Source organism: Podarcis muralis, chromosome 2 (genome assembly GCF_964188315.1).
Source record: "Podarcis muralis chromosome 2, rPodMur119.hap1.1, whole genome shotgun sequence".
NCBI classification, from domain to species: domain Eukaryota; kingdom Metazoa; phylum Chordata; class Lepidosauria; order Squamata; family Lacertidae; genus Podarcis; species Podarcis muralis.
In genome coordinates, this window is record NC_135656.1 from 61,345,665 (window position 1) to 61,362,445 (window position 16,781).

The window sequence follows — 16,781 nt, forward strand, 5'->3', positions numbered from 1 at the left end:
CCCCCATGCCTTGCTCTCCGTTAAAGCGCCAAGGCTCTTTTGTACCTTCAGGATAGGGGATCTGTGGGGCAGGTGGGGTGGAAGGAGACCTACTGCATCGACCACCCCAAGGCTGCAGTCCCTGATCCTCCCGAGAAAGAAGCGAACGCCGCGGAATGCGCTAGGGCTAAAGTGAACACGCTGGAGCTGCGGATCGAGCCCCCTATCTTGGAGCAGCTGGAATCCTATGGACGTTCTTACTCCGTCACATAATAACTCTGCATCCTTTTCTTCGCTGGTGGTTCTGCTCCTCTGAAGAGCCTTTCCATACTTAAATAGAGAGGGGCCAAGGAAGGGCAGTCAGTCGTATCCTTTCAGACCCTCCAAGTGTCCCTATTTTCTGATGTCCAGGTTTCTGATTTGATCCCGGAATGTCCCACTTTTCCTTAGGTTGTCCTTATTTTCATTGGAGAAATATTGGAGCATATGGCATTATCCAACCCCCCACCCCAGCCATCTGAAGGCAGCCCTGTAAAGGGAAGTGGTTTTTTAAAATGGTTAATGTTTTAACTATGTTTTTATCTATGTTGGAAGCTGCCCAGAGTGGCTGGGGCAACCCTGTAAGATGTGTGGGTTAAAACTAGTAAAATTGTCATTATGGAATGGGATGTCCCTATTTTCATCTGAGAAATGTTGGAGGGTATGTCCTTGGTGCAGGGGAGCCAGGTATTTCCCCCTCAATTTAGCTTCCACAGTGTTGGGCTAGGAGACTAGGGTTAAAATCCCTGCTCAGCCATGAGGCTCACTGGGGCCAGTCAAAGCCTCTCAGCCTAAACTACCTCCCAGTGTTTTTGTGAAGATAAAAAACAGAGGAGAACCATGTGTGCCACCTTGAGCTCATTGGAGACAAGTGGGATAGAAATGTGGCAAATAAATTTCTCTTTTTCCCAACATTCCACACCTGACACACAATCTGTTTGCTAGCACATTGATTGCAGCTGCTAGCATGTATGTCATTTTAAGACTGGTGACAAGTGACTCTTTCCCCTCATGCTACTTTGTGAACTTCTAAAACGAACATGGGTGTAGACAGGGAGGGGCAGCTGCCCCCAAAATCAATAAAAATACATAGCTAACTGTGGTTCTGCGCCCCCTAACAAAAGGCCTGCCCCCATCAAATCCTCGCTAAGCCCATGAAAAAGAATGTCTGCTGCATCACCACAGTGAAAAAGTGTCTAAAGTGTGTAGAGCAAAACACCAAGACACACCAGCAGCCGCCAACAATTTTGGCAACCTTTTGCTTTTGTTTTTTAAAGCTCTTAAAACACTGTGCTGACCTCTCCTATACTCAAGTGCATATCTTCCATAATTTAAGGCTGTGTGTGAGAGAGAGAGAGAGAAAGAGAAGCAGAAAATGCAAGTATGGCTGTTCCTCAACTGTGGGCCTTATCCCCCTTCCCCCATCTCTGTTACATACAGCCAATTATCTCTTGATTCTAGCTCTGAACTGGCATAGTAGAGCACTAAAGTCTAAAGTCCAAGTTTGTCCACTTGCAGAAATGTCTCTGGTTTCTCTTACCAGTCCTACTTTAACAAGTGAATGTATCATCCAAAGGTTAAACCAACAAAAAGTTTGTCTATCTGCTTTTAAAGACTTCCACTGACATCACCTGGTGTATGTTTGGCAGTAAGTTACATGAATTTCAGTGGGCCTTATTGCTAAGTAAGTTTGTATGGGATTGCAATCTTTGGGTTATCTCTTAAAGAATTCAGCAGGTAAAATAATGTAAGGGGGGGGGGTCAATTCTTTGCAAAGACCTGGTGGCTGCACCTCCTAGTAGCCGCACATATGAAGAGAGCAAAGCATTGGAAGATGGTAGGAAAGTATACCATGCAGGTTTTATTCATGTGGCAGGTAGCATTATCATCAGGGAGAAAGACATAGTGGGGGAAATAGGATAACTTTGTGAAGATCTGGTTCCTCTTTTTCTTATGCATCAAACAGGGTAGGATGTCTCTCTCCTCTGATCATGCAGAGCTCATTCTGGAGAGGCTCAGATGGTATATGATATAGCCATGATTCCTAGCAAGTATGAGAAGTCAGAGGTTGAATTCATTGTACTCAGGCTGATGTTTTATTGTTTTGCTTTTTTTATATATAAAAAACCTGTCCCTTAGTTTAATATTTTAAAAGGCTGCCCCATTAGAGCACTTGTCAGACATATTAGGTGCAAAATATTCTATCCAAGCAGAGTTTGATAGCAGATACTCCTTTTAAAAACATTCAGAAAGTGTTCAGAAAGTGATGTTGGGGGATGAGTGTTCGGACCCCTGGGTGTGGGGTGCCTCAGGGTTCCGTCTTCTCCCCGATGCTCTAGTTATCTCCCATTTGGACTACTGCAGTGCACTCTACATGGGGCTACCTTTGAAGGTAACCCGGAAACTGCAACTAATCCAGAATGTGGCAGCTAGACTGGTGACTGGGGGCGGCCACCAAGACCACATAACACTGGTCCTGAAAGACCTACATTGGCTCCCAGTATGTTTCAAAGCACAATTCAAAGTGTTGGTGCTGACCTTTAAAGCCCTAAACGGCCTCGGCTGAAGGAGCATCTCTACCCCTATCGTTCAGCCCAGACACTGAGGTACAGCATTGAGGGCCTTCTGGCAGGTCCATCACTGCGACATGAGGTTACAGGGAACGAGGCAGAGGGCCTTCTCGGTGGTGGCACCCACCCTGTGGAACACCCTCCCACCAGATGTCAAGGAAATAAACAACTATCTGATCTTTAGAAGACATCTGTTTAGGGAAGTTTTTAATGTTTGAAGTTTTATTCTGTTTAATATTTTTCTGGGAGCCGCCCAGAATGGCTGAGAAAACCCAGCCAGATGGGCAGGGTATAAATAATAAATTTGTATTCTTATTCCTTATTTTTACAAAATTTGGCTCCATGCGAGTCACAGAAGATTAGAAAAGGAAAGCATTTTAAGGCATAAGAGGTAAATTATTAGTCTAGTACAGGCTTCCTCAACCTTGGCCCTCCAGATGTTTTGAGACTACAATTCCCATCATCCCTGACCGCTGGTCCTGCTAGCTAGGGATCATCGGAGTTGTAGGCCAAAAACATCTGGAGGGCCAAGGTTGAGGAAGCCTGGTCTAGTATGAGTTCTACTTTGCTTCTTAGTATCCCTCACGTGAAGTGTGAGTCTCTAATTAAACTGCTATATAGGGCAGAGAGCTGTATATAGGGCAGTGGAGATGTGCAGAAACAAAGCTTATTTAACAGCAGAGGTGGTGGTGGTGGTGGTGGTGGTTTTGATGATGACTCCTATGGTGCTATTTACCAATTTTCTGTGAGCCACATAAAAAACATTTTATTAAAGAAAAAACCCACTAAATCAGCTAAGGAGGGGAAGAGGTACCGGTAATATACATTTGCTTTCGTAGCTAGGGGTTATTTTGAAGTATTATGATGAACCAAAATGTAACAAATAATTTTGAGTCTCCATAACTTTTTATCAAGCTGAATATTATAGCAAAGTGAAGTAGGCTAAAATATTGGATCCATTAGCATGACAGCTCCTACATTCTGGAACTCCCTGCTTATGATGCATACTTCTAGCTGTTGATTTGCCTGCACATAAGGCTGAATAATTAGACTTCAATTAGACTTACTTCCAATCTAAAGAGTGCTTAATTTTGGCTGTATAATCCCCACTATTTTTCTTTTTTAAAAAATCCAAAGGCACTAACGGCATACAGTGGTGAATTATATTAGAAGCTGTCTGATTAGTTGAAAGATAAACTGGATTTCTACTTATCTTTTGCCAGTTTTTCTTCTAAATAAGCAACAATCTGTTTATCCATTTGTATCAACAAGGTATGCAATGCACTAGAAATAATGAAGAAAATATAAAACAAAGCATATTGAATGTTGTATACTGTACCAGTCTGAGAGAGGGGGGGAATGTTACCAGTTTCTGAAGTACAGTAACAGAACCACAAACTGGAAAATCTATCTGAAATACAGCCTTGAATGTTGAGGGAACTGGCACTGTCCTTCCAGCTTCACCTTCTGGCTTTCAGCAACTTTGCCATATGCCCATTCCGTTCATTGCAAAGAGCAACCCTAATACCATTTAAAACAGCTGCAGATGATTTGATAAGAGCTGCTACTTATCTGAAATGGCAAAGAGGCAGAAGCCACTGCTCGGAGCCAAGTCAGCAAAAGATAAGTTTAAAGTATCAACATATAATTTTCCGAGTAAGAACGTTTCCAGTGAAATGTTGTATAACCCCAGGGATGAAGGTAAAAAAAGAGAAGCAGTTGTCATAAAGACCAAAGTGGGGGAAGAGCTTTTGAGTAAATTATAATAAAATATTGATGTGCACTGTAGTGTTACTGATTAGATTTGGATTTATGTATTTGTGAAAGTTTCTTCTGTAGCAATTCTGCCAAGAAAAGTGGGTTTGACAGCACGTTCTTTTCTCCTGGGCCAACTCAACAGCTGTATCTGCCTGCCTTTATACGGAATGCTATGAGGTTTAGAAATGGAGCAGCCCAACTACTGGGTTTACCACACATGCTGTAGCTAGGCCCTCTCAAGGAGACCTGGGCCACTTTCAGTTTCTGAGGCCCCTAGTCAGTGGTGGCTGGTGCCCATTGGACTTGGTGGGGCTGCTAGAGGCATGACCAAGTTGTTCAAAGCAGCATTCATTGTAACATGGCCATTCCAGCACTGATAAACTAATTAACACATGTAGTGAGGGGGGGAACCCATTATCTTGATTCAGGCTACAGGCATTAGGATTAGATTTATTAAGAAATTGTAGCCCACTCCCTCTGAAATTATTCTGTTCAAGAATGGCCCCTTTAAACTCAGAATTTCCACAGACGCTGAAATGCTCTCCCCCCCCCCCCCCCCCGTCCACTCTTTCTGATCTGAAATAATTTATTTTACTTCAGTACCGGCCTGTTCGTTCCATAGAGAATGCAGAAAGGCATTGCTGACTGATATCACATTGGAAGGTGAGCAGATGATTGAACCCTTGATGTTGGGACTGACATGGTGTTTTGTAATAGTGTTGCCTAAGTAGATAACTAGTCCAGTGTTTGTGTGCCTGCTCTGTGATTTATTGTTGCTGGCAAGTACGTAAGTGTTTTAGGTTAGGGCGCTATCTGCCTATCATCATTGATGTAGCCAGGATTTATGTTGGGGGGGTTGAGGCTTCATGTTAGAACCTCAGTTAAGTTTTTTTATTGATTTACTTGACTTGGAGGGCAGCCCCCCCCCCCCCCCGGCTATGCCCACGATTATAATGATTATCATGTTATGTGTGCTTGTTAGTTGTGCAAGCTACCTTTTTGCAAAAGGCCCGGCCAAAAATCATTCCCACTTCTTACTCCCAGTTCTCTACCCACACTGCACATTTTGATACATTAAGATGTTCCCCTGCTGGATCCATGCTGCTGTGCTGTAACTAGGAGTCCTGTCCTCTGGTGTTGGTGGAAAGGGAGGGCAAAGGTCAGATTTAGTTGTATGTGGCTCTCCATTCAGACAATTTAAATTACATTGCCTCTTTTGCATGTGTAACATTTCATTCTTGAACACCAGCCACAAGTAAGCATAAGATTCCAGCTAGCTTCCATTTATTCCCTACCATGCCCCAAGCCCCACATTATTTCTCCCTTTGCACCGGGGAAGTGACAGTGTGATTTCTCTCTCCCCCCACCCTGCCCAAATTGGTGTAGCATTGTCTTCCAGCAGCTCAAGGAGTTTTGCAAACAATTCTATCTCATCCAAGTAATCAGTCAAAAACAGTATCATGCAGTTCATTATAATGCAGTTCATGTATTGTTTCTGATAGCTCTGGACTTCTGTGATTACACACTGCAGTACATAGAAATGAAGTGTGAGATGGATGGGAGAGAATATTATAATTCAGCAGTAGAATTATTTCAGTGATAGCCGTGAAATATAGCCTGTCAGTTGGGATAACATATAATGGGCTAGGATATTTTGAATCACAGGTGTAAGTTGGCTTTTAAGAGGCAGGCTCTATCGAGGATATTGTAAGTAGAAAAAAGAGATCAGGTATATTTGTGACTTGTTTCAGTTATGATCCTTAGATCAAAATATAAAAGCCATGTGCTATTCCAGGGAATGGAGCAATAAAAAAATATTGATCCATCAAACGCAAACATTTTCTTCAAGATTTTATTTAATGTCTGGACATGGGAAGGCAAACTTCTTCAGAAATACAATTCTCTCTGGTCTTGGGTCCAAGATGTTTATTAAGACCGGAGCATGAGCACCTTGCTTGGCTTCTTAATCTTTGGGTGCCATGAAGTCATGTCCAGCTTTTTCTCTACTGAGTGTAGTCGTGCTGTGGTCTCTGTCAGCATGTCCATTAGCAGCTCAAGCTGCAGCTTCAAGTAATTGTTCTCTTCCAGTAGAGCTTTGTTTGCTTTCTTCAGGGCCTTGTTAGGTGATTCCTTATCATGATGAGAGGAGGAGGAATATAACTGTAGTAAGGGCATCTGTGGAGGGACACCATCACCCTGCCACGCACCCCCCTGGAAGACAAACTTGGCTTTGTTCAGCTGAGTACTTGGAGGGCCGTAATCCATCCCTAGTTCAGCTTGCCGGGTTTTGTAGTCCAACAGATAGTAAGTGGACAAAGAGGTTGTTTGGCGAAGTGTTGGCCGCCTGGGTAGAAATCTTTGAGAAAAATGGTCAGCCCAGTAATCACGCACATCCTGCAGAATTTGAGAAATGGTTTCCATGCTGAGAAGAGCTAGGGATGGAGGATGTCAATAAGAGTCCTACAGAAGAAAGTTCTGGAACAGAAAGCCAACATGTGCAGTGTTACAGAGGAGCAGAGACATTATATGGCATTGCTAAAATGAAAAAACAACAAGAAGCCGAAAATCAATAACTACACTATGACATTGAGGGGAGGAATGACAGGGAGATAAACTGTCAGGGTAACTATTGCAAAACAGTGCAATCCTAAGGTGATAGTGAGGAGCTTCCTTGGTGGAGAAACTGCCACTTCCTAAGCCCTTCTGGTTGATGCACACAAGGGCAGAAGGGTGTGTGTGTGTGTGTGTGTGTGTGTGTGTGTGTGTGTGTGTGTGTTATTTATTATTTGCCATTGGGAATTTTAAAGAAATAACATGTTGCCACTCCAAGCAGAAGGGGATATAATTACACCCAGGGTGGATTAAATCAAATTGATTTAAATCACAATTTAAATCACAATTTAAATCACTAGTCAGTAAGGCTTGATTTAAATAATTTTTTTTTTACAGGAAGACTTATTCTTGCTGGTATGATCCTAATTTTTACAACAGCTGGTTTCATTTTTGGAATAATAAATTTTCAGAGTAGTTTTTACTTGTTTATCTGAATAATTTATATATTGTCTTTCTGATATACAACCTCCCAAGGGATGCATTATTGATAATGATTAATATAATCCTTAAAAAAGGGGGGGGGAGACAGATTGACCCATAAGTCAACTTATTTAAAAGTCTGGGCACATTTTAAAAAGTCTTCAGCCAAAAATTTAATACTTCCTTTGGGAATCAAGTTCTAAATGTGGAGCACCACAATGAAAGAGGACCAAGTCATATCATGTCTCGTCTAGCATCAGGGAGTAGAGAGACCCACAGAAATCCCTTCATTGAGGATCATAAGCATAAGCATGTGGAAAGAGGCAGATCCCCAAATTAGCAATTGCTTGTGAACGACATATTTTCCTTGTGGTGGCCCCCATTTCATTTTGGACAAACTGAGTAAACACAACAACACTATTTGGTATTCGGGTTGTGTAAATTTTATCTCCAGCATAATACAATGGGATTACATTTTATTCAACTAGTGCCTGCCACCAACATTACCGGGGGTGGGCGGGCATAAGTATATCTGTTACTTTGGTTTCATACCAGTTTAGCATGCATGGCTTCCTCCTAATAATTCTGGGAATTGTAGTTTAGTAAGGATGCTGAGAAATATCTGTTTAGAGGACCCTCCAGCTCCTTCCCTTACAGAACTATCAGGGGGAAAAGAATTACTATTATCCAGTGTATTACAATGGGAAGATGGGTAACCTGTGGCCTTCCAGGTTTTGTTGGATTCTAGCCCGTATCAGCTCCAGCCAGAATGCCCAATGGTCAGGGATAATGGAAACTAGTCCAGAAACACAATAGGGATAATAGATGTTGTACTCCAAGTATTTCTGTGTGACTCACAGTGTCTATACAGTGCTGCTTCTGTTTTGATTTTTTTTTTTTTGCTTGTTTTTCTCATTGAATAAACTGTTTTACTTGTTTTTAATTATGTAATTATATTGTAACCTGCCCTGGGACCTTATGATGAGAGGCAGGTATCGAAGTATTATAAATAAGATTCCTCATCCCTGCCATTGACCTATCTCCTCTGCAGTATCAGTGGATGATATTATTAATGAGTACAGATAGCAGTCATATAATAACCCAGCTTCAGACTGCATGGCAGTGCCATTGTCACATCACCAACACCTTCCCATTCCCTCCCCCCCCCCCCGCCTTTTATTTTCTTTGCCTAAGTCCTATTCCAGGTAAATAACAGCAAGGGATTGATGTAAAATAGAACATTGACTTGAGGGATTGCCGTTGCTCAAATCACCAGCACCTCCATGCAACAACTCGATAGAATTTGGAACATGGATCCTAGTAGCACCATGGGAAGACCATTTACCCCATTGGATAATTTTTTAAAAATAGTTAAATGAGTCTGACCTGGATCATTTCCCCAATTAAGAAAGTCATACAAATGCATTTTCCCCTTAACTTGCCTCCCCCTAGTCCTAAGAAAGCCAACTGGCTCTAGGGCCAAGACCTTGGTGAGCTTGACACAAATGTCAACGTATGACTCATTCCCTTATGCTAGTAAAAGAGCATGTCATTTCATGGCAATAGGACCAGTGAGCTACTCTGGTGGGTGTGAAGAGATTCCGTCTTCCCACTGTACAGTATTCTGTGGAACTCAGTGCAGCCATAGGAGCTGCTGAAGTTAGCACACGTACGCACCAGTGGAATAAGATTAAGGGAAATATTAAAGAAATGCTGGGTTGAAGTCAACTATCTTCTATTCACTTAGGTTAGCCAATGTTTCAATGGGTCTACTCTGAGTAGGGCTAACATTGGCTACAGCCTGCAATTTGGATCTCAGTTTAATAAGGATGCATTGTTTTATCTGAGGCACTTCTCCTAATTTAACCCGTCACAACCTTGCCACACCTATTAAAAGGCTTTCTAACAAACATATGGAGGCAGGTCACCCACCAGCCATTAAAAAACCATTTTCTTCCGTTTCTCAAAATACTCTGCTCACCAGACTGTACTTTGTTGCAGTCACTTAATTTTTTGCTTCTGTTGAAACCTCAGAAATGAACAAGTTGGGCATGGGAAATAATCTGTTTGTTGCTTTTCAGTAACACATGCAAAAATTGTGCCTGACATCATGTTGATTGCCTCATGTCATCATTGAGTTTGCAGTGTCTCACAATTACTTTTCTTACTTTGGCCAATCATATTTTTGTAGGCAGTAGACATCCTGATGTGCGTATCTGTGCTTCACTGCTGTCAGCAATCAGCTCGGTGTTTAGCTTGAGCTGATTAAAACAAACAGGTAAGTTAACTATTTACATATATGGCACCTGTACTGGGCAAAGTACTCAGAATTAATGAATAAATCAATATATTGGACATTTGCACAATAACCTGTTCATTACTGGTGACAGTATAGATTCAATGTTCAAAGACTTCCTAACCTTCTTGATGATTGTGGCTAGTAGCTAACTACCCAACATTGGAAGACGGCTACCAACCTGAATTTAGAGACATGGTGGGGTCGAGTATGGAATGTAGCCCGAATGGAGAAACTGACAAAACAGCTTGGAGCACTGCAGAATATAAAAGGCATGGAGGACTTTGGAACAGTTTGGCATATGTTTATTCAACATGCTAGAAAAGACAGGGTTGCTGTATTGCCACTCGTCACCATCAACAAATGGTTCATGTTGGAATAACCTGTTAGGAAGACATGCAAGATACTCTTGATCTGAACAGAGATCAAAATGAATGGCTGACGTATTTACAAACTTACCTGTTACTTACCTAACTGGGGAAAAAATAACATTATTGGATTGTCTGGAGGGAGGGGGGTTTCCTGTTAGATGTATTTTTGAAAATGCAAAATTAAGTATTCAATTTTAAAAAATTAAATGGCTGCTGGTACATATTTGACACAAGGATGTATTGTGCAAATGTAGCAATTAATATGTTCTTTGAGTATATTTCCTGCATATATTTTTATCTTTCTGAATATTCCCTAAGATACTTAGTTGGAAGGCTTAAAGCATGTTATAAGGTCCCAACTCTCTGATGCTACATTCATTTTGAAAATCAACTTCATACTATATAGTAACTTTCATGCAACTACTTCAAGGTGTATGGACTTCAAAGGTCATTATTAGGAAATGTATGGAGTAAGTCAGAGAACAATCTGTAGGATTCCAGCATGTTTGAATCTAATTAGCGCACGAAGAGGTTAAACAATAGAGAAAGCTGTTCTATCAGGCTAAGCCCATGTCATCATTCCCTACCTTGAGATGAAATGGGTCACATAACCTTTGTTATCTCTCTATGTGGATTTCAGTATGCAGAGAGCTCTGAGCTGGTCACTCCAGCTGCCCACATGGCTTTAAGGATCTTCTTTAGTGTTAGACCAGAATGGAGTAGAGTAGACCCATTGAAATTAATTAACATTATTAAATCAGGCAAATTAATTTAAGAAGTATACTCTGAGTAAAACTCATCTGTGGTATCATGGCACCTTGAGCAGTCATGTCTTCCCCCAAAGAATCCTGGAAACTGTAATTTGCTAAGGATGCTGAGAGTTATTAGGAGACTCCCTATGTGCTTCTCATTACTAAAGTTCTTAGATCTCTCTGGGAAGAGAGATTGTTAAACCACTTTGGGAACTGTAGCTCTTTGAGAAAATTAGGGATCCCCTAATAACTCTCAGCACCCTTAACAAACTACACTTCCAAGGATTCTTTGGAGGAAGTAATGACTGATTAAAATGGCATGGCAATAAGTGTACTTTTAATGTACTGTATAGTGGAGGTTGGGCCTCAGTTGAATACCAATCTCAGTATTTTGTGGGAGCTTTAGTTTTGGATAATCAAAGTGGACTGAAGTCACCCTAGCATGACAAATCCATTTTAAAAAATCCATACTTTTCAGTTTGGAAAGAAATGGGGAAAGTGTCGATGAACAAATTATTAATGTGAAGATGTGTAAACACCCCACAAGCAAATCAGAATAAAATGCACACCAAAGACCAGACATTGTCTAAGCATTGTGAAAGCTTTGTGCAACCAAATCAGGATGAATGCTGGATAAACAGGTTGCCTGAAGGAGCCCTAGGATCCCCTTCCTTACAAGCAAGCCCTGTTTGGAGAAAACTGGTCACGGCAAAGCAGCTTTTGGACAAAACCATAGCTGGGGAAAATATTCAGCACCCACCTCCTGACTGATACTTCTCTGCTTTAGATCACGTACAACGCGCACTTTATATTTATTTGGGAATGCTTAGAAGTCAAATCACTGTTAGAGCTTAAATCTTTTGGTCACAGACGAAAGTGGGTCAGAAGAGAATTGGAGTGCAAACCTGTGCACACTCACCTGGGAGGAAGTCCCATTAAATTTAGTCAGATATGCTTCAAGTAAACTGCGCATTGGATTGGGCTGTTAACTATGAGAGGATTTAGGCCCCTCTAGAAACAAAATGGAGTTGGGCCGTTTACTACCTAATTGCACACCGCTTTAGATCTGTCTTAAGACAAACTTAATATAAATGTCCAGTTAAAAGGTTGCCTCTGAATTTGTTTCTTGGCCTGAAAAGAACAAGAAACCTTTTCTCTTTCTCTCTCTTTTTTTTTAACATCATAGTTTTCCATCCTTAACTCTTGTCTCTAGCCTTCCCATTTCTCCTCTTCTTTCCCTCACTGATCTGGATGTGCTTTTTCTGATCAAAGTGAGTATTATTTAGACCAGTCTGACCTACTTCTGCCCTGCAGCTGGCTCCCTTTTGTTATGGATGCAGCTACTATGGCAACCTGTGTAACACATCTGCATCACAAAGAGTAGCTTCAAGTAGACTCATTTCCATTGCTACTTTGGGGTTTCACGGCAGGCTTTTTTCACACACTTGTGGCAGGCTATTTGTTCACATGCTGGGAAATACATTGATGCTCAGTATGAGATGCACTGCATCCAAGATACTGACCTGTATTCTTTTGAAATTACAGCTCTAGGATTCAGGATATTTCATTAGGCCTTCAACATTCTTGATAGTTGAGTGTAAATTGCTACTGTCTGTAAACTGGATGCTTACTAAATGTTAATTTGTGAATATATTACCTGCTTTGTGCTTATAAAGGTATAGTGACTCTGGAGGCAAACAAATTTTGCCCGTTAAAGCTGAAACTTAAAAGTGATAGGCTGTAACCAGCTAAATCATACTAAAAGGTAGATCCATTAAAATCAATGGACTCCATAACTCAATTGATTTGAGTGGCTCTATTCTGAATATGGCTTAGATGGATACAATCCCATAGGGACTATTGTTTTAAGGGGGGGGGAATCAAAAGTTTCATGATGTGGGGTGAATTAAAATATACATTTTTGTTAAAATTACTTTGTTTACATAATATTTAATGTTTAATGCCAAAAGGACTGTTAAAGTAAGAGATGACTCACATGACTCCTATATGCTGGGGCTGTTCACCAATTATCTCTTTAAAAGTTTATTAAATGGATTTTTAATACATACGTTAGTAAAAGAAAACAATAGGAAGGAAAAATGTCTAAAATGAAGGAATGTATATACATATGAATTGTGCATACACGAACTTATTTTTTAAAAAATATGATACCTGGCATTTTTCTACCGAGAAGGTTTTCAACACATTAGAATAATAGAATTGTAGGGTCCACAAGACAGGGACAATTAGAAGGGGCCACTAGGGTCATCCAGTTCAATCCCCTGCAATACAGAAATCTTTTTGCCCAATGTGGAACCCAGGACCCTGAGATCAACAGTCTCATGATCTACCAAAGAAGCTATCCCTTCAGGATTAGTTGAGATGCAGGGAGCTTCAGTCTAGGATATCTGTACAGCCTGTAGAATGGCAAGTCCTTCAGGTATGTAAAATGACTTAAGTTTTGCTTGTTTTCAGCCGCACCTAACAATCAAGCAGGGTTGAATCTGTGCTTAAAGTTTTGGTTGATTAATTAAAGGCTGCAGATTTAATCCGCACATTAGTATACCAGCGGCAAGTATTCACATGAGAGGGATAGGGTTGGAATGTCTGTTTTTTGTTTGTTTGCATTTTCAAAAAGAGAAACAGAGAGCATACTTAACCCCCCTCCGCCTCCCCCATCCCACTTACAACTTCGTACCAAATACAGCATATATACATATACCATATGACTTCCCTTCCACCCTTTTCCTGGTTCCTTTGCTTTTCCACTACTCTGCATAATCCACAACTTTTTAATCATCCAGTTTGTTATCTATTAAAAACTCTTTATCTATTTCAACTCTGCTAGATTTACTCAAGACCTGCTAAGCTATGTATTTGTTTATAAAATATTCAATAAACATTATCCATTCAAAGCTTTGGTTGATTAATTGAAGCCTGCAGATTTAATCCGAACAAACATACGTTAGTACCAGTGGCAAGTATTAGCATGAGAAGTATAGGGTTTGAATGTCTGTTGATGGGTCATGTGAGTATTCTCAAGCTGTGCCCACCCCCAAATATCTTGGCTACGCCCATGGTTGGTTGCACAACGTTTAGCTAAACATTACACAATAAACTTTCAGATTTATTCAAGGTTTTGCAAAACAAGTTCTAGGTAACTCCTTGTTTTGACTACACCACATATTCCTAATGCCTTAAATCTTTGTGTCTGTGTTTTGATCTAATAGTGACCACCATGAGAATTAGCAAAGGTCTATATCTTGCACAGGGACGCGGGTGGCACTGTGGGTAAAAGCCTCAGCGCCTAGGGCTTGCCGATCGAAAGGTCGGAGGTTCGAATCCCCGCGGCAGGGTGCGCTCCCATTGCTCGGTCCCAGCGCCTGCCAACCTAGCAGTTCGAAAGCACCTCCGGGTGCAAGTAGATAAATAGGGACCGCTTACTAGCGGGAAGGTAAACGGCGTTTCCATGTGCGGCTCTGGCTCGCCAGAGCAGCGATGTCACGCTGGCCACGTGACCCGGAAGTGTCTCCGGACAGCGCTGGCCCCCGGCCTCTTGAGTGAGATGGGCGCACAACCCTAGAGTCTGTCAAGACTGGCCCGTACGGGCAGGGGTACCTTTACCTTTACCTTATATCTTGCACACATACTGAGCACACTGAAACAGTATGCCTGCTGCTACCCACCTTATCCTTATCACAGTATTCTGGAAGCACTGCTAAAATATCCCCCAGCCCCGAAGAAAAAATTGTAGTAACTACTTTGCCATTGCAGGACTATTGAAATGGTGGAATAATATTGGTTATTATAGATAAGGCACAGTATTTATTTAGGTAAAGGGACCCGACCGTTAAGTCCAGTCACGGACTCTGGGGTTGCGGTGCTCATCTCGCTGTACAGGCCGAGGGAACCGGCGTTTGTCCATAGACAGCTTCTGGGTCATGTGGCCAGCATGACTAAGCTGCTTCTGGCGAACCAGAGCAGCTCACGGAAACGCCATTTACCTTCCCGCTGGAGTGGTACCTATTTATCTACTTGCACTACTTGGCGTGCTTTCGAACTGCTAGGTTGGCAGGAGCAGGGATCGAGCAACAGGAGCTCACCCCGTCGTGGGGATTCGAACTGCCGACCTTCTGATTGGCAAGTCCTAGGCTCTGTGGTTTAGACCACAGCGCCACCCATGTCCCTTTATTTATTTAATAAGCTCCATAGTAAATAGATTTGTATAACAAACCATAAGTTTCTTTGAGCTTCAGGCTTATTAAAAGTGCTTTAAAAATGCTGTGATTTAAATTATTATCCACTTTCTGTCAGCAGCTGCTTTTGGTTTTCCAGCCCAAATTCCATAATTCAAGACCTCCTACCCAGTCCAAGTCTAGAACTTGACTGGCTTCAGAAGGCTCCTGCTTTTTTTGACTTCCAATCAGAGACATTATGTATTTGCCCCCAACAAAGCTTCCAATGAAAATTCCAACAGGAAGCTGGGTGACGTGCGTAGTCTGTGTTTTAGTTTTGACACAAACAGCAGGATACAGTACTTCAGTTAAGAAAATCTGATTTGTTGAAGTGCATAAAAAAACAATGTGGGTGCTAAACAAGAAGAGCAGGTAAGAGACTGTCTTAGCTCCTCATGTGATTATCAGCTTATCATGCCAAATCTGGATACACCCAAATTACAAAACAAAAAAGTTCAACTGTGCCAATGATACTTGGTTCAAGGACTGGTTCAATGTGCAGTGTTCAAGGACAGTGCCTTTGTGAACAGTGCCATCTGGCGTGAAGGTGGGGTATTCAGGTATCCCCAAAAGAGCTCTCCTTGGTTTGCCCACTTGAAATGGATTATGTTTGACTTATCCTTCCTTCAAAACTGAGCAGATACCAACAGAAAAATTGTAAAGCTATACTAGTAACTTTCCTTGGAGCCATATCTATATGTATGCTTAAAGATTAACCAGTTTCTTATGGAATAAGCTTTCTTGGGCTAGAGTCCGGTTCACCAGAAGCATCATTCTTAGTAATCCATGAAACCTATACATTAATACTGTTAGATGCTTGTTCATTTCTGAAAATAAAATATAAAAAAACAAATAATCAAAAGACAGGTGGTGGATAAAACTGCCCCAAAGGTACACAATAATTTGTATGTGTGCTTTTTGTACACCGTTATATGGATTTATTTATAGAAGATTTATACTCCGCTTGATTGTGTGTGTGTGTGTGGGGGGGAATCCCTCAAAGCAGTTCTCAAAAGAAAAAACAGTAAAATCAAGAAAAAAAATCACACATCTCCTTTAATACTAATGCAATTAAAATTACCTCAACTTTTTATGCATCTGGGTAGGCCTGTCTAAACAAGAATGTTTTTAGCAGGCGCCAAAAAAAAGTGCAGGGAAGGTGCCTGCTTGAGCTCAATAGGCAGGGAGTTCTAAAGTGCAGGCGCTGCCAAAGGTCAGAGTTCTTACAAATGCGGGTATTTTGTGGCATGAGCGAGGCCCTACATCAGGCATAGGCAAACTCCGGCCCTCCAGGTTTTGGGACTACAATTCCCATTATCCCTAGCTAACAGGACCAGTGGTTAGGGATGATGGGAATTGTAGTCCCAAACATCTGGAGGGCCGGAGTTTGCCTATGCCTGCCTTACATGCTGCAGGCTGAACAGGTGTAGAAATACAGACCACTGCTGCCTCCCTCCCTCACAGTCTTTCCACTTCATTCAAAGAACACCTCCCTGTCACTGCCTACGGAAACGCTCGGTGCCCGTTTTAAAAAGGCGCCCGAAACTACGCCTCGCTTCGGACCTCTCGGGACAATGCGCGAGACTACATTCCGCCCCGAACGCAAAAAGCGCTTCCCTCCAAGCCCGCTGTCTCTTTAAAGAATGAATCGGGATCCGATTCACGCTACGTACCCGCCTTCCCCGCCTCTGCCGCCCAATCCGCGGGGTCTTCGTGCCGAGACGGGGGAGCCAATGGGGACACTCCAC

The 16,781-nt window shown here is 41.8% G+C and overlaps 1 protein-coding gene and 2 long non-coding RNA genes across 4 annotated transcripts; 1 reads left to right on the forward strand and 2 right to left on the reverse strand.

Annotated features, from left to right (window-relative positions):
* The first annotated feature begins 141 nt into the window (after positions 1-141).
* On the forward strand, positions 142-9,857 carry LOC114591330 (uncharacterized). Its single transcript, XR_003705241.2, has 3 exons — positions 142-1,666; positions 4,947-5,009; positions 9,571-9,857. It is a non-coding gene; the product is annotated as an uncharacterized LOC114591330 (long non-coding RNA).
* On the reverse strand, positions 1,854-4,119 carry LOC144326974 (uncharacterized). Its single transcript, XR_013391919.1, has 2 exons — positions 3,928-4,119; positions 1,854-2,062 (listed from the first exon to the last, which is right to left on the reverse strand). It is a non-coding gene; the product is annotated as an uncharacterized LOC144326974 (long non-coding RNA).
* On the reverse strand, positions 6,183-16,753 carry CBY3 (chibby family member 3). 2 transcript variants are annotated; one of them, XM_028718241.2, is made up of 3 exons: positions 16,707-16,753; positions 9,857-9,931; positions 6,183-6,821 (listed from the first exon to the last, which is right to left on the reverse strand). In XM_028718241.2, the coding sequence occupies exon 3, from the start codon at positions 6,765-6,767 to the stop codon at positions 6,276-6,278; it is 492 nt and encodes a 163-aa protein (XP_028574074.1). In that variant the 5' UTR covers positions 6,768-6,821; positions 9,857-9,931; positions 16,707-16,753; the 3' UTR covers positions 6,183-6,275. The 2 variants fall into 2 exon arrangements, with proteins under 2 accessions (XP_028574074.1, XP_077780732.1); XM_077924606.1 differs by lacking the exon at positions 16,707-16,753 and having other exon boundaries at positions 9,857-9,974.
* Positions 16,754-16,781: the final 28 nt, after the last annotated feature.